At 41.1% G+C, this 25,906-nt stretch overlaps 1 protein-coding gene and 1 long non-coding RNA gene across 3 annotated transcripts in view; one reads left to right on the forward strand and one right to left on the reverse strand.

Moving 5' to 3' along the window:
• Positions 1-25,906, forward strand: part of PDZK1 (PDZ domain containing 1) — a 55,835-nt gene that overhangs the window by 19,770 nt on the left and 10,159 nt on the right. For both annotated transcript variants that reach the window (XM_029578351.1, XM_029578352.1), the window contains 5 exons: positions 2-230; positions 11,052-11,188; positions 17,963-18,158; positions 21,475-21,671; positions 24,950-25,183. In XM_029578351.1, coding sequence (XP_029434211.1) covers positions 2-230; positions 11,052-11,188; positions 17,963-18,158; positions 21,475-21,671; positions 24,950-25,183 — 993 coding nt within the window. The remainder of the gene's footprint in view (position 1; positions 231-11,051; positions 11,189-17,962; positions 18,159-21,474; positions 21,672-24,949; positions 25,184-25,906) is intronic.
• LOC115076655 lies at positions 617-24,988 on the reverse strand. Its single transcript, XR_003852826.1, has 3 exons — positions 24,907-24,988; positions 4,041-4,134; positions 617-693 (listed from the first exon to the last, which is right to left on the reverse strand). It is a non-coding gene; the product is annotated as an uncharacterized LOC115076655 (long non-coding RNA).

Raw genomic sequence — 25,906 nt, forward strand, 5'->3', positions numbered from 1 at the left:
GGTAGTGGAACTCATTAAAGCCAGTGGCAATTCTGTAAATCTCCTAGTTCTGGATGAGGCCTCCTACGAAAACGCAAAGAAGAGAGGCGACAAACTGTCAGAGCTGGACCTGAATCAGCCAGCGCGACAGCCTGTGATGAACGGAGGCACAAGTTTCATACCACAGCCTCGGCTCTGCTACCTTACGAAGGAAAAAAACACGTATGGTTTCTCCCTGAAAACAACTCAAGGTGAGAACTAGGCCTGTCTGTGCAGAAGGCAAGGGAAACACTTTTCTAGTTAGTGCCCATGTGGCCAGGGCAGGTGCAAGAGAATGTGGTGCCTTAGGAGAATCTTCGGGCATGTGCCCCCCTCCCTAAATTATACATTGGCAGCAGCTGCAGCACAGCACTCCCTCCTGCCGGGAGCACTGGCTCCAGCACAGCACCTCTCTGGTTCTCTCACTGGTGGAATTTTGCTGCCCCCAAAACTTTGGCACGCTAGGCAACTCCTTATTTTGCCTGATGGAAGCACCGGCCCTGCATATGGTGAAATTAAAGCCTCCCACAATTGTCAATACCATCAAGATGCACCAGTTATGAACTGTGGCTAATCAAAAGAGCGAAGCATATACTAACCACAATCCAAGTCAGACGGGAGATATTCCTAGCAATGCCTCATTTTATGAGCCACTGGTAGTCCCTCCTGTGGGTGCTGTTAAAAAAAATGTTTTATTAAACATAACCATATCTTCTTTTTAAGTTTATTTTTATTCAATTATTACATAGAATTCCAAGATATAAACACTTAAAATGGAAATGATGATACATAAATTTCTTGTTGCAAAATACATGAATATTAGCAACCATAAAGTCAACAATCACTCAATTAACAAAATAACAAGAAAAATAAGGGGGACAATATTCAAAAGCATGTATGCAGAAAACTTTTGAATATCACTGGCACTTATCGGTCAAAATTTTAGCTGGATAAGATATTATCCAGCTAAAATTTACATATACATATACACAGAGAGAGAGAGAGAGAGAGGGAGAGACATTTCACGGGTGCTCCAGGGCAGAACTGAGATAGCCAAATAACAATTTCATGTAACGCCAATATTTGGAGTGACCCCAATAAGGTATATGCTATATCCAGACGTGAGCGACAGGAGGTTTCAAATTATCCGGGAATTTAACTGGCAATATTCAAAGTGTCCAAGCAATACTCTGACCGAACCCCTAGTTGCTTGTGCGACCAGAATAGCCATTGGGGCAGCGTGGGACATGCTGGGAGCCAGGCACAAGTCATAAGTCCAAATGTTCCGTCACGGATCAACCTGAAATGATCTGTATTTCAAAACAAAGTCTGTTTCAGGGGTACTCCTTGAACCAAATCGTGCAGAGGAAGTGCTTCTTGCACAGGAAATGCACCAAGATTTAAAAGGATAGTCATGTGAATGTATTTACCTATAAGATAATGTATGGCAAATCTCATCAATAAAGCTCCTGCCATTCAATCTCTTCATTTATTCCATTAGGCTGTGCTGTATCGAACAATTGGCATATACAGAAAAAAGCATAGTACAAACTTCTAGTTATCGATCATCGCAGCTACATTAACATGTTGCAAATGCAAGCTCCTTTGCTGGATCATTGGGTTAAGTACCAACATGCATTTTGTGATTTATGGTGGACAGTGAACTGAGCAACTGTCCATACATCAAAGGGAAGGGCATCAGGAGGCTTTTTTGAAGAAATGTGAACAATATTGCATTTTCTTGTTAGATATGATGCAACCTAATGAGGAGACAATGGCAGGCCCTCTATTGATGAGATCCACCGTACATTATCTTAATGATGAATACATTTACCTGACTATCCCTTTAAATTCTGGCATTTTTTTTTCTTGTTCAAGAAGCATTGCCTTTTCAAGATTTGGTTCAAGAAGTACGCCTGAAGTAGACTTTGGTTTGAAACACAGACTGTGTCAAGTTGATCAGAGACCTGAACGTTTGGACTTACAAGATATACTAGCTGATGTCTGCTTTTTTTTTTAGATAAATACCTTTTCACTTGCATTTTCACATACATAAAAAAAAGAAATAAAATTGAGGCTGATGATTCAAAAAATGTTTGATCTGACAGCTTTTTAGACGTGTCTGTTTTCAAGTACCACAACAGTGTTATGAAGGTCTCTCTCTCAGCATTTAAAACTTGCAATAAGTGATTGGGAAGTGTGGTAGAATTGTGTTGTTAGATCACCTTAATGCAAGTCAGTTACAGGAGCATTTATTCTTTTTATTTTTCTCCCGCTACTAGCTAAGGTGAACACATACATAAGGTTTAATTTTCACATAGAAACAGAGAAATGTGATGGCAGAAAAAGATCATATGGCCTATCTAGTCTGGCCATCCACATCAACTATTCAGCTTTACAACCCCTATCACTCCCTCAGAGACCCTCCATGCATATCCTATGCTTTCTTGAATTCAGATATTGACTTGTCTTCATCATCTCCTGAATCTACCCCTGTTTCACCCTCATCTCATGACCCCTCAGTTCTGCAGCCTCCTTTATGTTGAGACATTTAAATACCTCCTGTGCATGGAAACCTTGGAGGTATTTCAATATCTCGATCATATCTCCCTTATCCCACATTTCCTATAGGATATACACGTTAAGATCTTTAAGTCTGTCTCCATACACTTTACAATGAAGACCATTGGACTGACTCCAACCAGTTTATATCCGTTTGAAGGTGCGGGCTCCAGAACTGTACACAGCACTCCACACATGAGGTCTCACCAGGGACTTATACAGGGGCACTATCACCTCCATTTTTCTGATCATTCCTCTCCATATGCAGCCAAGCATCCTTCTAGCTTTTACTCAGTTGGATAAGTTACTTATTTAGCTAAGTGGCACCTGCTAATTATAGTCAGATATTCAGTGGCACCACTAAAGCTGGATAAGACGTACTTATTCTGCTAAGTTCCTATCTGAATACTGGGCCTAGATTGTTTTGAACAAGTCTTAAATGTTGTCACGTATGCAAGATTCACTGACATGCAAAATACTTGCAATTTTGTGGGTGTTTTGCAAGATTTTTTTTCAGAGACCTTAAATCTGGTCCTTGGTCTCAAATACAGTAGACCAAAGTGAATGTAGTACATTAACCATAGAACAGTTGAAGACTCCTAATACATTCACTCATGACAAATCATGACATATATACAGTATGTAAATTAAATATGGAAAACTCCTTAACCAATTGATACCATCAATCACAAAGTCTCACTTACTACTACTTAAGGATGATAACTCTGGACAAATTGTAATAAAACAGACTATTCAACGTGGTCCTTAATTACGGTGTGGCAGGCAGCCAAAAATCTGCATACTGGCCAATAAAAAATTCAGATCCCAAAGATGCATCTGCCTGATCACATATAACTGCATTAAGCAAAAGAGTGACAGAATTCAAAAGCCCAATTGGCATAGACAGAGATGGCAATAATAAGGATACAAGAGGGAGATGACTGCAGAGGGCAGCTGTCCGGATTAGGTCCTTATCTGCCAGCAACTACTATAAGGTCCACATTCAGTAAACCAGTGAACAGACAGATTTATCCCAAATATTCATAAAGTTATCCAGCTACCTTTAGCTGGATAATTTTAAATCTAACTGGCTATGTTTAAATATAGCAGCTTAGATTTTAAAGTTATTAGGGTGCATATACCTGGATAACTGGTTATATTCAAAATATAGCTGGTTAAGTGCCTGCGAAATGAACAAAAATAAACTTCCGAGCCTTCAGGCCCAATCCCTCATGCCCTCACCCTACACAACCCTTGCAAATAAGCCCGACTACAAAGTCTGATCTCCCCCAGCCCACTCACCAGAATTGTTAAAAAAAAAAAAAAAATCAGCTGGCCCTCGTGCCCCGAGGTTGCCCCCCTTCCACGATATTTATGGAAGAGACTCTGAGCCCCTTCTTCTGCATCCCACCTCACCCCTCCCCACAGAGAAGAAACTCACAGCAGTGTTATCATCGCACCTTCATTACTGTCGTTCGAGCCGCGCTGGAAACAGCTGGAAGCGGGTACCGCACTATTGTGCTCTTGGTTCAGGTTTCAGGCGATTCCACAGATCTGGGGAGCGGAAAGGGAGAGGATAAATATTACAGGAGGGTAATATGGGGGGCAGAAGGGGGGGGGGGGATCAGGGACTTTTCCAGAAATATCAAGCAAGGGGGCAGGCCATTCTGGGCAAGACCGAATGCTAAAGCCTCACTTATTTTAAAGTGTTTTCTGGGGTGGCCTGAAAGTTTGTGTGTTGTTTATGTTTGCTATATGTTAAATAAAGCTGGTTAAAGTTAAACCTAATTGGGTACACGTCCCCAGATAACATTAGATCTGCTTTTAGCATAATCAGATTTACTCACCTATATTTAAGCAGTGCTATCTGGCTAACTTTAAGCCCCGCTTTGGAACACATCTTTATCTGAATAGGTTTTAGCTAGATAACGACTTATTGGGCTAATAGTTAATGAAAAAACATTTAAACCACAGATTTGTCTGGCTAAGTCCTGACCCTTAGCCAGACAAATCCTTTTAAATGTTAACCTCTATGACAGTAGTATTCAGTCACTGGCGTATCAACATATCCGGCTAACTTTGGATGGTTATTTAGTAGTGAAGTCGCACTGTTGAATATAGCTAGATATCTTAAAGATAGAAAACATAGAAAAGACAGCAGAAAAGGACCAAATGATCCATCCAGTCTGCCCAGCAAGCTTATGGTAGTAACTACTGGCCATACAAGTCACCCCCATACTTATCAGTTTCCCAGACTGTCAAAGTCAGGGCCCTTGTTAGTTGCTATTCAAGTCCAATTCCTCATCACCTCTTGCCACTGAAGCAGAGAGCAATGTTGGAGTTGCATCAACAGCGTTATAAGCTTATTGGTTAAGGGTAGTAATCACCGTATCAGCAAGTTCATCCCATGCTCGTTTCCCAGACTGTGCAATTCAATATCCTGGTTGGTTGCTGTCTGAATCTAATTCCCCTTTTCCCGCTGCCATTGAAGCAGAGAGCAACGATGGAGTTGCATCAACAATATGAAGGCTTATTGGTTAAGGGTAGTAACCGCCACATCAGCAAGTTACCCCCATGCACTCTTTTCTTCATTCCCATCCTATAGCCTTAAGGGATCCACCGTAAATTTTCATGTGAAGTGAGATCATATAACATTTAGCTTAGAAGCAAAATCATGCTATATTTTCTTTTTAGATTGAATAAACTTGTCTATTGTTCTTAGCCTTTTTTGTTTCTTTTTGGCAGGGATGTGTGGTTGTTTAAAGTGAAATGGAAATCACATTTGTTCCTTCATTTTATATTGTTTCCCATTCAAACTGACATAAAAAAAACAACAAAATGTTGTCGTTTCTTTAGTGCACACAAAAAAAAAAAAGGCAGAAACAAAATGAAAACAAAATAATACAGGAAATGAAAAGCATAAGAAAAGACTTTCCCATGCACATCCCTATTTCTCAGCTAAGATCTTAGGGGAAGATTTTAAAATGTGCGCGCACGGGCATCCATGTGCACGTGCTACCCGGCGTGCACACATGGATGCCTGATTTTATAACATGTGCGCCGGGTGTGCGTGCACATAGACGCACAACTTTATCCGGCTGACTTTATGACAGCTCTGTAGCACGACCAAAATTAGCTCGATGTTATCCGGCTAACTCTGAATACTGGAGTTAGTTAGATAAATTAACCAGTTAATGTAATTCCTTTCAGAAGCACCCCTAGGTTGTCCAGCTACATTTTAGCCAGATAAGTGCCCACAACATTCAAATGTTTTCAACTGGACAACTTGTGAGTTATTTGGCTAAATGTCATTGAACATTGACCACATTGTTTATATCTTATGATACTATGTAACAAATAGGAATGTGCTTTCATTTGAAACAAAATGGGAGCTTTTAACTAAATTTCCAGTTTCCTTTCAAATCACTTTGAAAATGAAATGAAAGAAAAATGCATGAGATTCCATTCGTGTTTTTTTGTTTCTTCCCCAAGTCCCATCTCCATTCCCTTCCTTCTCCTCATCCCATCCCACCCACTCCCCCCTTGGCTACTCTTACCTAATTCATAGTTTGAATATTAGGCAGTAGTGATCCCCAGTTGCTCCTTCCTCACTAGTAGGAGCACCACTATCTCAGAATGGCACTGGCTGAATCAAGACTAACGTCAGCAATACAGGAAATGGGAAGAGAAAATAAAATCAATCAGCTCAAAAAAATCAGAAAAGGTAACTAGGAAGTGCAACATATCGAGGGAGAATAATTGGAAAGCTATGACCACAAATACTCGTAATTTGAGCAATAAAATCCCAGACCTGCAGGCCCTTATGTCGAAGGCGGACTTGGACATTGTTGCTGTTACGGAGAAATGGTTCATGGATTCTCATGATTGGGATGAAACATAGAAACATAGAAATGACGGCAGAAGAAGACCAAATGGCCCATCCAATCTGCCCAGCAAGCTTTGCACATTTTTTTTCTCATACTTATCTGTTACTCTTGGCTCTTAGTAACCTTTTGGTTTTATTTCCCTTCCACCCCCACCATTAATGCAGAGAGCAGTGTTGGAACTGCATCTATGTGAAATATTTAGCTTAATTAGTTAAGGGTAGTAACCGCCGCAATAAGCAAGCCACACCCATGCTTATTTGTTTTCCCAGACTATGTAATTCAGTCCTTTTTGGTTGCTGTCTGTATATAGATCCTCTTTTCTTCATTCCCTCTGCTGTTGAAGCAGAGAGTTATGCTGGACATGCATTGAAAGTGAAGCATCAGACTTTTTCCCCTGCCGTTGAAGCAGAGCGCCATGCTGGTTATGTGTGAAGCATCAGTCTTTCTCCCCTGCCGTTAAAGCAGAGAGCTATGCTGGATATGTGTAAAGTATCAGTCTTTCTCCCCTGTGTTTGAAACAGAGAGCTATGCTGGATGTGTGTGAAGTATCAGTCTTTCTCTCCTGCCATTGAAGCAGAGAGCTATGCTGGATATGCATTGAAAGTGAAGTATCAGGCTTATTTGGTTTGGGGTAGTAACCGCCGTAACAAGCAAGCTACTCCCTGCTTTTTTGTGAATGCAAATCCTTTTTTCCACATTCATTTACGTGCGCTAGACTTTATGGATCCACAGTGTTTATCCCACGCCCCTTTGAAGTCCTTCCCAGTTCTGGTCTTCACCACTTCCTCCGGAAGGGCATTCCAAGCATCCACCACCCTCTCTATGAAGATGTGGCCATACTGGGCTATAATTTGTTAAGGAAGGACAGAGAGGATAGGAAAGGGGGAGAAGTAGCTCTTTATGTGAAAAACAATATCCAAGCAACTGAACTGCAAGAAATGTGGGGTAGAGAAGAAGTATTATGGGCTGTCCTAAAAAAATGATGGTGCATCCATTTTTACTGGAGTGGTTACAGATCTCCGACTCAAATGGAAGAACTAGACAGCGATCTGGTTGAAGACATCCAAAAGGTGGGAAAGAAGGGAGAAATGTTGATTGTTGGAGATTTTAATCTGCCACACAGACTGGAAAATCCCTTCTGTGGAATTTACTAGAAGTAGAGAGATAGATGATGCCCTGCAAGATGATCTGTTCAAACAAATGGTAATAGAACCTACGAGGGAGGGAGTTATACTCGACCTAGTGCTCACTAACAGGGATAATGTTTCTAATGCCCGGGTGGGCGCCCACCTGAGCACCAGTGATCAAACAGTATGGTTTGATATCGCAAATAAGATACAGAGAGGTCACACAAAGACCCGAGTTTTGAATTTCAAAAATAAGGACTGTTGAAATGGAGACATACCTGGAGGTAGAACTAGAAGGAAGAAAAAAAGAGAGATGAAATATCAGTGGGCCAAACTAAAAGGAGCAATTACAAAGGCAACAAATCTATGTTAGAAAAGTAAGCAAAAGAAAGAGAAATAAGCACCCGATCTGGTTCTCAAAGGAGGTGGCTGATAAAATAAAGGCAAAAAGAACAGTGTTCAATAATTATAAAGGATCCCATAAAGTGGAACACAGGGAAGAATATCCTGTGAAACTGATGGAGATGAAGAAAGAAATCAAGAAAGCAAAAAGTCAGGCAGAAGAAAGGATTGCCAAAGAGATAAAGCGAGGTGACAAAACATTTTTCAGTTATATCAGAGAAAGGAGAATGATCCAAAGTGGTATAGTGAAATTGAAAGGTGACAAAGATCAATGTGTGGAAAGAGACAAAAAAATGGCTGAAATATTAAACATATACTTCAGTTTGATATTCACTAAAGAAGACCCTGGAGAAGGATGGTTTCTAGTTGACAAGACTGGAGTAGACGAAACTCCATTTACAGAAGAGAATGTATGGGAAGAGCTAGGAAAACTGAAAATAGACAAGGCCATTGGGGCCGGATGAGGTACATTCCAGGATACTGAGGGAGCTCAGAGATGTGCTGGCGGGTCTGCCTCACGACCTGTTCAATAGATCCCTAGAAACGGAGTGGAGTCCCAAGACTGGAGAAGAGCAGTAGTGGTGCCTCTTCACAAGAGTGGGACCAGAGAGGAGGCTGGAAACTACAGGCTGGTAAGCCTAACCTCAGTGGTGGGGAAAATTAATGGAGACTCTGCTGAAGAAAAGGATAGTGAACTATCTACAATCCGGTGGGTTGCTCGGCCTGAGGCAGTATGGATTCACCAGGGGAAGGTCCTGTCAGACAAATCTGATAGATTTTTTTGGCTGGGTGACTAGAGAATTGGATCAGGGAAGAGCCCTCAATGTGATTTACTTGGACTTTAGTTAAGCTTTTGATATGGTCCCACATAGGAGACTCATGAACAAAATTAGAAGCTTGAGAGTGGGTGCCAAGGTAGTAGTGTGGATTGCAAACTGGTTGACTAACAGGAGATAGCATTTAATGATAAATGGAATCTACTCTGAAGAAAGAATGGTTTTAAGTGTAGTGCCACAGGGATCGGTTATGGGACCAGTTCTGTTCAATATCATTGTGAGCGACCTGGCGGAAGGGATAGAAGGTAAAGTTAGTCTATTTGTGGATGATACTAAGATCTGCAGAGTGGACACGCCTGAAGAAGTAGAGAGAATGAAAAGTGATTTAAGAAAGCTTGAAGAGTGGTCAAAGATATGGCAGCTGGGATTCAATGCCAAGAAGTACAGAGTCATCTGGGATGTGGCAATCTAAAAGAGCTGTATGTGATGGGCAGTGAAATACTAATGTGCACAAACTGGGAGAGGGACCTTGATGTGATAATATCTGATGATCTGAAGGTGGCGAAGCAATGTGACATGGCATAACTAAAGCCAGAAGAATGTTGGGCTGCAGAGAGAAGCGCAATCAGTAAGAAAAAAAAAAGGTGATAATGCCTTGTACAGATCCATGGTGAGGTCTCACCTGGAGTACTGGTGCCCGTATCTCAAAAAGGATAAAGATAGAATTAGAGGCGGACCAAAGAAGAGCGATCAAAATGGTAAGGGGTCAGTATTGGAAGACTTATGAGGAGAAGCTGAAGGATCTGAATATATATACCCTGGAAAAGAGGAGGTGCAAGGGAGATATGATACAGACTTTCAGATACCCAAAAGGTTTTAATGATGCACAATCATCAAACCTTTTCTGCTGGAAGGAAATCAATCGAACTAAGGGTCATGAAATGAAACTCCATGAAAGACGACTCAGAACCAATGTCAGGAAATATTTCTTCATGGAGAGGGTGGTGAATGCCAGGAATGCCCTTCCAGAGGAGGTGGTGAAGACAAAAACAGTGAAGGAATAAAAGAGGCATGAGATACACACTGTGGATCCCTAAAGGCTAGAGGATGGAAAAGAAAAGAGTGCATGGGGGTAACTGGGGGTAATTTGCTGGTGTGGCAGTTGCTAACCTTAACCAATAAGCCTTGATACTGTTAATAGAACTCCAACATTGCTCTCTGCTTCAATGGCAGTAGGAAAAGGGGAATTGGATTCAGCAGTAACCAACAAGGGCCCCAACTTTTATGGTTTGGGGAACAAATAAACATCGTGGTAACTTGCTGATGTGGCTTTTACTACCCTTAATCACTAAGAGGTAGATTTTAAAAGGAGCATGCGCAGGTCCATGTATGCGCACATAGATGCGCCAATTTTATAACATGCTCGCGCACATTATAAAATCCATTAGCCGCATGCAGATGTGTGGGTGGCATGGGTGGGGGGTGGGGGGAATTTTAGCAAATTATGCGTGGAGATGTATTCAGGCCTTTCCAAGTCCCCTATCCCTTGCCTAACCTTCCTTCCCTTTCCCCTCTCCACCCCGATCCCTAACCCCTACCTAGCTACCCAAAAATTTATTTTACAACTTCCTGCTCCTCTGGAGCAGAAGTAGTTTGCGCGCACCAGCCAGCTGCCGGCGCACTTTTCCCCGGGACAGCGGCTAATGGCCGCTGTCCCGGCTGACCTCCATCCTGCCCTTCCCCACCCAGACCATGCCCCTGGCCTGCCCCTTTTTCAGGACCTGGCACTTGTGCCCGTATCGGGACTTACACGCGTTGCCGGGCCCTTTTGAAAATGCACATGGCGCATGCAGGTTCTGGCCACATGCATAAGTCCTGCTTTTTACGCACGTGGCCATTTGAAAATTCGGCCTTGATACTTTTAATGCAACTCCAACATTGCTCTCTGCTTCCACTACAAGAGTTAAGGGAAACTGGATTCAAAAAACATCCGAGGGTCCTGGACTTTTACAGTCTGGGAAAACTGATAAGCATGGGGGTAACCTGTACAGTACAGAAGATAATGGCATAAGCATAAGCTTGCTGGGCAGACTGGATGGATCATTTGGTCCTTTTCTGCTGTCATTTCTATGTTTCTATGTCATTTTTAATGCTTTGTTTTCTGTACAAGAAAACGGTGCTGGCCATTTTCTTCTTGTGAGGTTTAACACTGGAAGCTTTCTCTCCTGTAGGTTTTACACTTATATTCACTATTATGCTTTTTCTTTTATCTCTTCCAGGTTTAAAGGGAACTTTTCTGTCTAACCTGGCTCCACAAGGAGCAGCTGTAAAGGCTGGAGTCCAGGAGGAGGATCGGATCATTGAAGTGAATGGAGAGAATGTGGAAAATTGCACACACGAACAAATAGCAGTTAAGGTGATTAAATATGAGATATCCTTTTCCAAGATACAGGGTCTAAACTCCAGGAGATGCAGAAACAGGAAACACAATCAGAAAGATTTAGGATATGTCCCATGAAGCTAATTCAGGGACTCAGCTCCACGTGCTAGAGGCTGTTCCATGGAAACAGAGCTACAAGTATTAGGAGTAGGGATGTGAATTGTTTTTATGACAAATTAAAATATCGCACGATATTTATTAATTCATCATACATCGTTGAAAACAGTAAACGATCGCATTTCCCCCGAATTTTCGCCAAAAAATCGTTTTTCGGCTTAGTGCGCGTTAATGGAAATAATTGTTTTGGTAAAAAAAACAAAAAAAAAAAACAAAATATTAATGACCTATTTGGGATACGTCCTGCTAAGGAAGGAAAATAGACAGCAGAAAAAGGAGTAGCAGCTCGATGTTCCTTGTGATTATGGGAAGATACCTCAGCCTCCATTGCCTGAGATAAAAAAAAAACTACTCCTACTTACAATCCTCATCACCAAGAGCTAGAAGTCTGATTTTAAACGATGTGCCTGTTTGATGCTGGGAACGGTGCAGTTCTGCGTTACACTAGTTTCACATTATCCTAGCTAGAATGGAATACTTCCCATTTGTGTTGGTGGTTTTGGTTATGTGGTGGTCGGGAAGGGGATGACTATCTGTGGGGTTACATAAATACTTCTTCTTTCTCTGGCCCGCTGGTGTGCAGAGCTCACTCACCAGGGGATATTATGAAAAGTGATGCTGTATCTATTTGTGTTTTAAACTAATTAAAAAAGACTGGAACATAAAAAAAAACTTAGATTGTCAACTCTCCGAGACAGGGAAATATCTACAGTACCTGCATTTAACTCGCTTTGGGCTACCAATGAAAAAGAGGGAGCAAAATCTAAACTACTAGGCCCATCAAATTCAGCTTTTTCCAGAATATAAATCCTCTGCATGTGGGACATTCGTGCAGACCAATTGGGTTTCAAGGTTATTATATGGACTACTTAATTATATTATCTTGCAGAAAATGAAATTCCCAACTTTTGATGTTTCTAGTTATCTTTCCCTTCTCTGCTTCTCCCTCTTTTTTCTGTGCTTCTCTCTCTTTATCCTTCTTACTTTTTTTTAATGCTCCACTGAGGTTTATCTGTTTTGTTTTTACTTATTTAAAGACCTATACAAATATTTCACAAGAATACATTAACAGTAATATTGAACATCCAAAAGCAGTTCTCATATATAATAATCAAAGAAAAAACATAACATAAGGAATTTCAATATACAGCCCACAAGTATAAAGGAAGAAGGAGATAAAAATAGGAGATACAGATGAAAAAAATAAAAAATGCTCCTTTATCCCCTTTTTTCTTTCAGTGAATTCTTCATTCCTTTCTCCCCCTGCTTCCTGTCTTCTCCTTCACTGTCTCTCTCCTCCCTTCCTTATGTACTATTTCCTTGCCTGGCTTCATTTTGCACATTTCTTCCTTCTCTTGTGCTTGCTCTGCTGTCAGGTTTCCCTTCCTCCTACTCTCCCCCTCCCAGAGCCCCAGTTCTGCAACAAATCAGCTCCTGACAGCCACACAACCAAAAAGAGTCACCATCCCCTACATTTTAAAACAGGTGGCATCTCATGTGCAGACATTAACTACCCCTGACAGGCTTTGTGTGTTTACCTCTCACAGGACCTTGAGCTGGTATCATTTAACTCTGCACCGATTCCAGTGCTTAGGGCAGAGATGGGCAACTTTTGGTTGTCAAGGACCCCTAACCAGTTGGGTTTTCAGCATAGCGGATCCCCTGTTTCGGTGCTTTATCCTAGACTGGGGGTGCTACAGGTCCGGTTTCAGGTCTGGATGGGAAGATCTCTCTTCCAGGGCCCCTGATACTGTCATACACAATCTCAGTAATTAATTAACACTCTAGATCAAATACCTCCAGAAAGTGCCAGTTAGTGAAAAATAACAGCAGGTAAGACAAAATGAGCAAAACAGGGAGAAACCAAGAATCACAAAAAGGTCCATCCATCCTGGCATCCTCTACTAAGTACCAATGGGGAACACTGAAAGAAAACAGGAGTCTGTAGTAGGTGTTCAAATGAAAGATCGTCATTACTGTAACTTAAAAAAAGAGGATCCAAGTCAAGATGACAAAAATAAGAATCAGCATAGATCCAATGATCAATAAAAAAAAACAAATGGTTTCTCTGTCCATCCATCCCTTCCTACTCTTGCAACTTCATCCTGATTATCCTCACCAGTGCCAGTGGGATAACTGGAGAGTAGTTCCAGTTCTGGCATGACCTACTATTAAGTGTATCTGGCAACTTGTCTATAAGACAATACAAGAATCCTCCTAAGTGCAATAAAGATAGTCCTGGCCAGTTTTAACCACCCAGCAAAACTATTTTTTAAATCATTTGACAGCATTGCTTCAACAATTTTAGAAAATGGATACAAGATTTTATTCATAGAAACAGAAATATGAAGGCAGAAAAAGACCATAGGCCCATCTAGTCTGCCCATCCACCCAATTAATTTAGCTTTATAATTTATATCACTCCCTTGCATGTACTTATCCCATGCTTTCTTAAATTCAGATACTGTTTTGTTTCAACCACCTTCACTGGGAGGCCATTCCATGCATCCACTACCCTCTCTGTAAAGAAATATTTCCTGATATTTCTTCTATCCCCTTTCGCCCTCATCTCATGACCTCTTCTTCTAGAGCCTCCTTTCCATTGAAAGAGGTTCGCCTCCAGTGCATGGAAACCTTTCAGATATTTAAATGTCTATCATATTTTCCCTATCTTGCATTTCCTCTAGGGTATACATTTTAAGTCTATCCCCATATGCTTTAGAACGAAGACCGCTCGTCACCTTAGTAGCCATACTCTGGACCGATTCCAACTTTTTTATATCCTTTTGAAGGTGCAGTCTTCAGAAATGAAGTTTCACCAGGGACTTATATAGAGGTACCATCACCTCCCTTTTCTGCTGCCCATTCCTCTTCCCTATGTATCCAAGCATCTTTCTGGCTTTTGCTGTCGCTTTATCCACCTATTTGGCCATCTTAAGATCATCAGATACGCTTACTCCCAGATCCCGCTCTTCCTTTGTGCTTAGAGGAATTTCACCTCCAATACCTCTCCCCCTTGGATTATGGCAAACCAACAGGTAAATCTTAAAAAGAAATGCACATGCGACCATAAACGTGCATATTGCAGAGCGAGCAAAAATACGCCTCATTTAAAATAGTCGCTGTGCACTTCTACAGTATTCCATGCACATATCCTGCATACTCAGAGGGAAAGAGAGAGAGCACCTCTGTATAGAGTCAGTCTGATACTCTATATATATAGGTACCCCTCTAGAGGGGCCCTTTGAATCAGGGTGGGTTTTCGGGAGTTGGGTTGAATTGTGGCGGGCGGGTGTTATTACAGACATTCAATGGAATTCATAGTAAAATTGACTCCAGTAAAGAATTATAGTCCTTACAAGTGATGAAAATCTAACAGAGGAGTTGACTTGTACACTGTAGTGCTAGCTGTATTGTACAAACCTACTCGGTTAAGTCGGGAGCATTCCAGGACGGGCAATAGGCGTTCCTGGGAGGATCGGACTTAGCCAGTTAGGTTAACCAGATAACTCCGATATTTGGAGTTATCTGGTTAACCTAATTGGCTAATTCTAGCCTTGCCATTAGGCTGGTCTAAAGTTAAAGCAGATATGCCTATCCGGCTAACGTTTAAGATACCTGGTTATATTCAGCGGCACTGCTGTGCCACTGAATATTCCGGTTAAGTGTATCCAGCTAACTTACCTAGCCTCTCAGCGACTAATCATGGACCCCGTTATGTTTAAAGAAAAGATGCATTACAGAATTTTTATCATGTTCAAAGATGAAAGATATTAACAAGGTGGCCCTAAGAGACCCCGCATCCTGCAAATTGTCTAAAATTTGCAGGATCTCCGCACAGAAACATCCACACCAAAATTCAAAAAGAAACTAAAAACATTGCTCTTTCAACAAGCCTACCCTCCCTCTACTCCCTCCACATGATGTATGAAAACCATCTGTCCATATGACTGATTTGACTCTCTTGTAAATATAATGTACATTAGTTCACATCTATTATAAAGTTTTGTTTTATTTTGACTCTTGTAATACCTTTTAACTTTAATATTTATAGTTACTGTTCCATGTAAAGGCTCCGCCTACTATTTTTGAGTTAAATGTACACCGATACGATGTGCAAACGGTTGTCGGTATATAAAAAACGTGAAATACATAAATAAACAAACAAATAAATAAATAAATAAAAAAGCAGACAATCTAAAGCGCCTGCATGCAGCTGTTCTTGCCCAGCTTCTATTTGTGTTTCAGTAGCAATAATACATTTTTTGGGTTTTTTTTTTAGGAAGGTAGTAGACCTTATTTAAAGGTGGCAATGCTTCCAAAGTAAACTTTAAACCTTCCAACAGATATTTCTTCAACAATTTTCCTGAGCTAACCAATGAAGTCCAAGGAAAATTCAAAATTCTCAGCTTTAAAGATCTCAGGTTTTTTTTTTTCCCTCACTTCCAGCTTATGTTGTACTTTGAAACTGTCCTTTTGCAGACATTCATTATTGAACTGAATCAAAGTTACATTTCCTTTGCAGTCAGAAAGTTTCTCACAAAATATATTAAACTGATTGTGCTACTCTCACTATCTGATCTTTATGGTCTCTCATTAGGGATTCGATTCCTTCAAGCTTTTTAGAAATATTATTCATAGTACAAATTGCACTCCAAATAGATTCAAGAGAGATCTCACCTCTTGCCCCATGAATGCTCATCTCAGGTCCAGGGGTTAAAGATGGGAGAACAGTCAAAGGCGCTCCCCATAGATGTTCCAGCCACTCCAAGAGGGCCTGGCACCCGGGAGATGTCAACCGATATCTCTAGCTCTTCCTCTCTGCTGCCCCCAAGAAAAGAAAGAGCTGCTATCAGCTTCTAGCTGCCCCTATCCCTGACGGCTCTTCAACTTCCGGGTTTGTCACTTCAATGGGAAGTTCAGCTCCAGTCACGGGGCTACACTGTGCTACTCTGGGCTGAGATACTCAGCCTTACACACCTGGCAAAGGCTTCTCTCTTCACCCTAGCAACAAGAGGAACTAGCGAGAAGTGAAGGCAAGAAGCTCTGAGGTAAAAAATGGTATAAGACTGCTGAGTAAAAGTTGGAGACAGTCGAGTCGGCGGTGGACGCACATCCCTTTTCTGCTTCTTCCTCATAGCAAAGGAAAAATGCCGGAAGAGCTCAGCGCTTCAGCGTCCTACCTCTAGGACGCCATCTTGGTTTTTGAAGTGTGTCTATTACCCCTTATACTGTAAGGGGTAACAGAGCCTTGAAAACGCGCAGCCAACCTCATGAAAACTAATAGCGCTCATCATATGCAAACACTGCCCTTGCCTCTGATCATAAAAACCATGCATGTGTCTTATTTTTTTGTGCCCAGGTAGTGAGTTACAAATATGTCACGTTTGGAAGAGGAAACAAAGCTGCAGGATGCTAAACATGTTGGTCTGTTGGTTGTCATTGTTGAACATTCCTGTGAAGAATAAAATAGCCAGTTCTGTTGACATATGTCATTCTTCAACTTCTTCTTTGGGCTGGCCTACAGATATTCTCCAGAAAACAGTAATGGGCTATACTTATTTTTCTGTTATGAGATATTGCAAAACACCTCTAAACATCCTCCTAAAAGGCATTAACTAAGGGACATTTTCTGGTAAAGCTCATATGGACTATCGTCAACTCAATCCAGTCTAAAGATATTTTCCAGAATTGGGTACAGGAAACTATTAAGAGAATGAGGTTTTTAAGTAAGGTATAGATCAGTCCATGGTACAGTCTTGGACAATGCCATCTAAAAGTTTAACTATAGCAGATTTGAGATTCTTGAAAAGAAGTGCTGTTCCTGTCAGCCCTTTTTTAGTAGATTAAATAAAGCTGTTTATTTTACAGATCAGAAGGAATAGTCACAAATTACAAAGAGGCCGAGAAAAAAATATATACTGCTATGTGAGGGAGCATGCAGGAAACTCCCTCAAACCATCTTAAGGGACTGGCCACAGCTATCTAGCCTGGTCCTCCTTAAGAATCAGCCCAGCATGGGATTCTGGGTGAAAGGAGGCTACAGTCACCATACTATAAGGAGTCAGGGCCCAGAAGGGTTAGAGAGGCCCTGGGAAACAGGCAGGAAGCCAGAAAGCCACCAAATGACTTGTGTTTGATGCTTTTGGAACTGCAAGGAATGACTGCTGAGGAAAGCAGCCTTTGCAAGCTGTTTATTTTCTCTGTTTTTGTAAATCAAATTGTATATAAGGAAACAGCCAAAGTCTGCCTCTTATCTCACTGGATGTTCCCCAAGCCACAACTACCCAAGTTACCACATGCTGCTTTTATATTTATTTATTTATTTATTTAATATCTTTTATATACCGACGAACGTTGGGAACATCTCGTCGGTTTACAGAGAACAGAACTGAGCAACAGGCTTTACAATTATCGCATAATTATATAACAATTTGGGTAAACTGTCTGCTCTTTACATTGAGAACTTAGTAGTATATCAATGAGGTATTTAAAATCTCCAATTAATCGATTGCCCTTCACATAACTAACTTATTCCTTTTCCCCTTCCTATCATCCTCCTTTCTCTACCAAAGAGAATGCCAATATGCCCCTTGGCCTGACATCACATGAAGAACTTTGTTTCTTCTGCAGGTTAAGAGTTCTGGGGACACTGTTTTATTCCTGCTGGCAGACAAAGAAACAGAAGAGCACTACAGCAAAAGGAAGATGAAGTTGAGCGCGGACACAGCTACACTCAAACTGCTCCCCCTCAAGCCCCGAACTGTGGAGATGAAGAAAGGATCCGATGGCTACGGGTTCTATCTCAGGGAGGACCATGACCGGAAAGGTAAGAGATGCCCCTACACACATGTCCCACGCCACTACTTACCTCAAAGTCCCACTGTTGCATAGTGTATAGTTCTTATCTAGACTTGGTTATTGACTATCCAAGACAATCCTTTATCTTATTTCAGAAAAAAATGTCATCTGAGGGGTTTTTGGGGGTTTATTTTTGCCAAACTGGTGACTCCTCTTAATTTCAAAGGAATCCCAAAATGCAGAAAACTGAACATTCTAGCATAACAAGTCACAGACCACTTGCTGTAGTTATATAATATTAGGTTCTGTCTTAGGTGCTACCACCCAGGAAAGAGATCTAAGCGTCATAGTTGATAATACATTGAAATTGTTGGCTCAGTGTGCTGTGGCGATAAAAAAAAGCAAACAGAATGTTAGGAATTATTAGGAAGGGAATGGTGCATAAAATGGAGGATGTCATAATGCCTCTGTATCGCTCCATGGTGAGACCATACCTTGAATACTGTGTATAATTCTGGTCGTTGCATCTCAAAAAAAGATATAAGTTGTACTGGAGAAAGTGCAGATAAGGGTAACCAAAATGATAAGGGGCATGGAACAGCTCATCTATGAGGAAAGGCTAAAGATGTTAAGGCTATTCAGTTTGGAGAAGATGACTGGGGGGGAGATATGATAGAGGTCTACAAAATTATGAAAGGACTTGAACAAGTTAAGAACATAAGAACATAAGAAAATGCCATACTGGGTCAGACCAAGGGTCCACCAAGCCCAGCATCCTGTTTCCAACAGTGGCCAATCCAGGCCATAAGAACCTGACAAGTACCCAAAAACTAAGTCTATTCCATGTTACCGTTGCTAGTAATAGCAGTGGCTAATTTCTAAGTCAACTTAATTAATAGCAGGTAATGGACTTCTCCTCCAAGAACTTATCCAATCCTTTTTTTTAAACACAGCTATACTAACTGCACTAACCACATCCTCTGGCAACAAATTCCAGAGTTTAATTGTGCGTTGAGTAAAAAAGAACTTTCTCCGATTAGCTTTAAATGTGCCCCATGCTAACTTCATGGAGTGCCCCCTAGTCTTTCTACTATCCGAAAGAGTAAATAACCGATTCACATCTATCCGTTCTAGACCTCTGATAATTTTAAACACCTCTATCACATCCCCCCTCAGCCGTCTCTTCTCCAAGCTGAAAAGTCCTAACCTCTTTAGTCTTTCCTCATAGGGGAGCTGTTCCATTCCCCCTTATTTTGGTAGCCCTTCTCTGTACCTTCTCCATCACAATTATATCTTTTTTGAGATGCGGCGACCAGAATTGTACACAGTATTCAAGGTGCGGTCTCACCATGGAGCGATACAGAGGCATTATGATATTTTCTGTTTTATTCACTATTCCCTTTCTAATAATTCCCAACATTCTGTTTGCTTTTTTGACTGCCGCAGCACACTGAACCGACGATTTCAATGTGTTATCCACTATGACGCCTAGATCTCTTTCTTGGGTTGTAGCACCTAATATGGAACCCAACATTGTGTAATTATAGCATGGGTTATTTTTCCCTATATGCATCACTTTGCACTTATCCACATTAAATTTCATCTGCCATTTGGATGCCCAATTTTCCAGTCTCACAAGGTCTTCCTGCAATTTATCACAATCTGCTTGTGATTTAACTACTCTGAACAATTTTGTGTCTTCTGCAAATTTGATTATCTCACTCGTCGTATTTCTTTCCAGATCATTTATAAATATATTGAAAAGTAAGGGTCCCAATACAGATCCCTGAGGCACTCCACTGTCCACTCCCTTCCACTGAGAAAATTGTCCATTTAATCCTACTCTCTGTTTCCTGTCTTTTAGCCAGTTTGCAATCCACGAAAGGACATCGCCACCTATCCCATGACTTTTTACTTTTCCTAGAAGCCTCTCATGAGGAACTTTGTCAAACGCCTTCTGAAAATCCAAGTTTACTACATCTACCGGTTCACCTTTATCCACATGTTTATTAACTCCTTCAAAAAAGTGAAGCAGATTTGTGAGGCAAGACTTGCCCTGGGTAAAGCCATGCTGACTTTGTTCCATTAAACCATGTCTTTCTATATGTTCTGTGATTTTGATGTTTATAACACTTTCCACTATTTTTCCTGGCACTGAAGTCAGGCTAACCGGTCTGTAGTTTCCCGGATCCCCCCTGGAGCCCTTTTTAAATATTGGGGTTACATTTGCTATCCTCCAGTCTTCAGGTACAATGGATGATTTTAATGATAGGTTACAAATTTTTACTAATAGGTCTGAAATTTCATTTTTTAGTTCCTTCAGAACTCTGGGGTGTATACCATCCGGTCCAGGTGATTTACTACTCTTCAGTTTGTCAATCAGGCCTACCATGTCTTCTAGGTTCACCGTGATTTGATTCAGTCCATCTGAATCATTACCCATGAAAACCTCTCCATTACGGGTACCTCCCCAACATCCTCTTCAGTAAACACCGAAGCAAAGAAATCATTTAATCTTTCTGTGATGGCCTTATCTTCTTTAAGTGCCCCTTTAACCCCTCGATCATCTAACGGTCCAACTGACTCCCTCACAGGCTTTCTGCTTCGGATATATTTAAAGAAGTTTTTGCCTCTAAAGCCAACTTCTTTTCAAATTCTCTCTTAGCCTGTCTTATCAATGTCTTACATTTAACTTGCTAACGTTTATGCTTTATCCTATTTTCTTCTGTTGGATCCTTCTTCCAATTTTTAATGAAGATCTTTTGGCTAAAATAGCTTCTTTCACCTCCCCTTTTAACCATGCCAGTAATCACTTTGCCTTCTTTCCACCTAGGGGACACTCCATGAAGTTAGCAAGTAGCTCATTTAAAACAAATTGAATACAATTCTTTTTCACTCAGCGCATAGTTAAGCTCTGGAATTAATTGCCAGAGGATGTGGTTATGGCAGATAGTGTAACTGAGTTTAAAAAAGGTTTGGATAAGTTCCTAGAGGAAAAATCCATAAACTGCTATTAATAAATAAGGAATAGTAGCTTTGAGATCAATTTAATGTTTGGGATCCTGCCAGGTACTTCTGATGGATTAGCCTCTTTTGGAAACAGGATGCTGGGCTTGATGGATCCTTGGTCTGACCCAGTATGGCATATCTTATGTTCACTATTTTAGCTAAAGTGACAAAACATCATCATGCATTTCACCATTCCCCAAAATAAACATAAATAAACCACAGTTTAATCTAAAGCTAAAGATTTGCCCATTCTGCATCTTCTCTCACCCATAAACAAATCCAATTAACATCTTGTAATCCACTTTTTCTTCCCCTTCGATTTGTTTTGGGGATAGGTCAGTTCATTAAAAACATCGAGGCAGGCAGTCCAGCAGAGAAGGCAGCGATAAAGGACAATGATCGTGTGGTGGCTGTTAATGGAGAATCTGTGGAAGAACTGCAACACGAAGATGTGGTGGAAAAGATTCGACTGAGCGGGGGGAAGGTCTCACTGTTATTGGTGGATAAAGAGACGGATGAATTGTACACACTGGTAAGAATGTTGGCTGAACCTTTGAACAAGCCTATCACTAAGCAGACCAAAGCAAGCTGATCATTCAGAATGGTTCCAGTTCCTTGTGGGTTCCCCTTTCTACAAAACCTTTAATAAAAATATATCAGCATGCGCTTGCACACTGAGACCGGACAAAATCCTGGTGAAAAAACCCCCCATGAAGCAAGAATTTCTAGATTCAAGGCAGTAGATAAGTACACTACTAGAACAATTTAGCACTTTTCATGTCCCTTGCACTGTATACAACCTTTGCCACACAATAGGCCACTTTAACAGAAAGAAGAATCTCAAAGGCTATTTTTTTTTTCACGTTTGCTTGTTCATGCCAACCCCATTTTTTAAATCCATTTTAAACCCCATTTCCGCATTCAACTGATGGTTCGATTCAGAAAACTGGAAAGCCTTCTTTGAGATTGAACCCTTTGGAGAAGAAGAGGCTGTTTTTGAAGTGGCAGCCTACTCTCCCCCCTCCCTCCCAGAGTCCAAGTACAAGATCTCTGCGACATGCCCAAGCCCATTGGTCAATGTTCCCTCTCAAGATTGGTTTGCTGTGAGCAAAAGGTGTTCCTTCGAGAACAGAAATATTTGGTTACGTTATCCTGTGATCTTTTCGAGCCATGGTGGGATGGCCCTGCAGGCCGCCCTCTCTCTTTGGGCCGTGGCGCCCGGTGTGAAAATTGTTGATGGTGCCCCCTGCCCCACTGATTCTTTGTTGCCAAGGAGCAAATATAAGGAAGTCAGACTGGGAGGATGAGGGAGAAGGGCTAACACCACCCCACCCTCTCAGATTGACATGGATTAGAGGTGGTGGGCACATTTTCTCTCTCTCCCTGACCTCGGCAATCTCCTCAATTTCCATCCCCTTCCTCTACCACCAACATCACGCCAGTACTGGCCTTAGAAATACAGACTCTGTAAATATAGACTAGAGGGACGTTTTTTTTCCATTTTCTATAAATCATATATCCCTGGATCACACACATCACCAGTAGAACTGAGCCAAAAACTGTCCAACACAATTTCCAAATTTTGTCTAAATAACCAAGAAGTAGAGCACATCCTTAGACTATGCATACCTTGGCCTGCCATTTACTGTATCTGGCTACTTGGCTACAAAACATTAGAAGAAAAACTCCTAAGGGCCCTACATACAAAAAAAAAAAAAGCCCCAGCCAGTTTTAGCCACCCAGAAAAACCTTTTTTTAAAATCATTTAACAGCATCATATCAACAACTTAGGAAAATGCATACAAGATCTTATTTGGATGATATTTAACACATCATTGATAACACAAATATACCCACAGTGTCAGCTTAACTGCTGAAGACAAAACACAGAATAAAGGGACCATAAAACAAATTGAAATGTGCAAATAAAAACTGGAAATTACAAGCAGCCAGATGCTGCACATTACCATTCTTCTTAAAAAAAAAACCCCCAAAAAAAACCCCACAATCAAGAATTATAAATCATGAATCATAATGGTAAAGTCATACTAATAAAAATAAATAGTTCAAAACATATGCTGAATAAATCATCCAATAATTCAAAAATATAAAATTCTCAAAACAGCAATAAAATAATTCAAAACAGCAATGTGGCACAGAAACGAGCAGTCAAGACTTTTCCCAAGTGCTTTATTTATTTATTTATTTATTTAAAACTTTTCTATACCGACATTCAAGTAAATTTCACATCGGTTTACATAGAACTGGGGAAACCATTAACTAAAGAAATGCGAAGTTACATAAAACATAAGGGAACTGAACTAGGAGAGAAGGCTAGAATAGCAGAGTCAAGTACCCGGAGAGCATTGGTAACAAAAATTTACAATTGTATAAGAATTATAACAATATGACTATTATTTTACAGTATGTACAACATGTATGGTAGAGCAGTAGCTTATAATATAGCAGGCAGGTCAGCTTTATTACAGGAGCTGCCTTCTCCTGGATTCCCTGGGGCCTGTCTTGCTCTCCTTTGAGCCTAGGCTCTATTCCTGCTGAAGGGAGCCACCCTGCACCCAGGTTGCCTTGTGTTAAGGTGGACCAGGACCTCACAGCTGGGACCAGTCCCTTGCACTGTTCTGAGGGCTTCCCGTGTATGCTCCTTCACAAGCAGAAAACATCAAGCATCTAATAATTAAAACTCATTTCAAAATTCTCCTGTTCTCCATACCTGGGATCTTTTGATTTTTAGTCAGACTGAGAAGGTTGTGGATTGGGGGGGGAGGGTAAGCAATTTTCAAAAGCCCATTTCCACAGGTAAAACACTGTTTAATCCACAGAAATTACTTTGAAAATTGCCCTTGGGTTAGGTAATTTTCAAAGATAGGAAAGTCCATGGATACTTTTTTTTTACCTGCAGACTTTCCATAAATTTTCAAAGTGAAAGTACGCACACAAACTCTCCCGAGCAAAAGTATAACTGCTCCTGGCATGGTATAACTTTATGCATGTGCAGTTATATGCATGCTTTTTTGAATCCTAAGAATGTGCACCTCCCTCCAACACCTCTTTTTTTTTGCATATACAAAAGTATGCACAAGATGGAGTTTTTTTTACCTGCAGACTTTCCATAAATTTTCAAAGCGAAAGTACGCACACAAACTCTCCCGAGCAAAAGTATAACTGCTCCTGGCATGGTATAACTTTATGCATGTGCAGTTATATGCATGCTTTTTTGAATCCTAAGAATGTGCACCTCCCTCCAACACCTCTTTTTTTTTGCATATACAAAAGTATGCACAAGATGGAGTTATATGTATACACCTTGCATGCAAAGGCCGGCAAATGTCCTAATGAGCCATTTATGAGCTAGAGGCTCCTACAACGTTGCCATTGGACTGGCCGTGTTATCTCCTAATCAGAAAATTTGCTTTAACGCCCCTTAATTCTGTCCTGTGCTAAAAATTCTGCAGCATACGAATGCCAAACTGAGGGCTTGATTTGCTACAGCATTTTTTCTCATCCTGTGTCTATGGGGGGGGGGGGGAAAAGCTTAGTAAATCTGGTCCCTAGAATGCATTGATTAAGTAATCCCAGTTAAAAATAGCAGGAAGCCTCTTTGTGGATCTATAAAACCATCTGAAAATTGAGAGATCAGAGAATCTCAGGCTACTGGAGTTTTAATATTAATGGAAAAACACCAATACATTCTTATTCTAGTTAGAGGCTCAGAAAGCTTTTAGATTTTGCACAAAAGAAAATCTTACCCAGCCAAGGGATTAGAATAGCTTTTTTCTCTCTTCCTTTCAGGCTGGAATTTCTCCATGTCTGTATGGACGAGAAATCCAGCAGGCAGTGAGAACCGATGCACCGGAAGTGACAGCAGTGTTGATCCAGACTCCAGTGGCAGCCGCCGCTCTAACTCCTCAAGTCAAGGATGTGGTGGACTACAAACCCAAATTGTGTTCATTGGTGAAGGGCTCCACTGGCTACGGCTTTCACCTAAACGCGGTGAAGCATATTCCAGGACAGTACATCAAAGAGGTACAGCACTGCCAGTGGAGTCAGGGTTTTGGAAAGGGAATGGGAGGTGGCATTACCAACACTGGGATCAGGACGATAGTGAGGAGAATGTGTCAGGTGACTGGAGAATTACTGACGCTGTGATCAAGGAGATGGGGGCGAGAAGCAGGGTGGAAGGGAATGCACAGTTTCTGACACTTGGATCAAGCAGCGGTGAGTTTAACCTTCCGGCTGCTCTTAGGCATTTGGGCAGCTGGATGTTTAACTCCAATGCTGTTTTATGCAATTATCAGTAATTGTCCATCCACTCAAGCTCCTCCTCCTTCCCATCTCCTTGATCCCTTGGGCCAGTGATTTCCAAACCTGCCCTGAGGGATCCCCCAGCTATTAGGTTTTCCATTTATCTGCAATGCATATGCATGAGGTAAATGTGCTTGCAATGAAGGCAGTGCATGCAAATCTATCTCATGCATATTGATTGTAGATATTTTGAAAATCCAACTGGCTGCAGATCCCCCCCAAGACAAGTGTGGATGGTAGGAGTTGGTAAGCATTGCCTATACAATAATACAGCCAGCTGACCCCATGTAATTATGCAAGGGGGGTCACTGGAACATTCTGGTGGCAGGGCTGATTGTCTACTGGGAAGTCCACGCCTAGGATAAGAGAGATGGGGGGAGGAGGGTCTGGATATTAAAGAATTATTATGATTATTATGAATGTTATTTTTATTTGTGCATCGCC

Source organism: Rhinatrema bivittatum, chromosome 15, assembly GCF_901001135.1.
Source record: "Rhinatrema bivittatum chromosome 15, aRhiBiv1.1, whole genome shotgun sequence".
NCBI lineage: Eukaryota > Metazoa > Chordata > Amphibia > Gymnophiona > Rhinatrematidae > Rhinatrema > Rhinatrema bivittatum.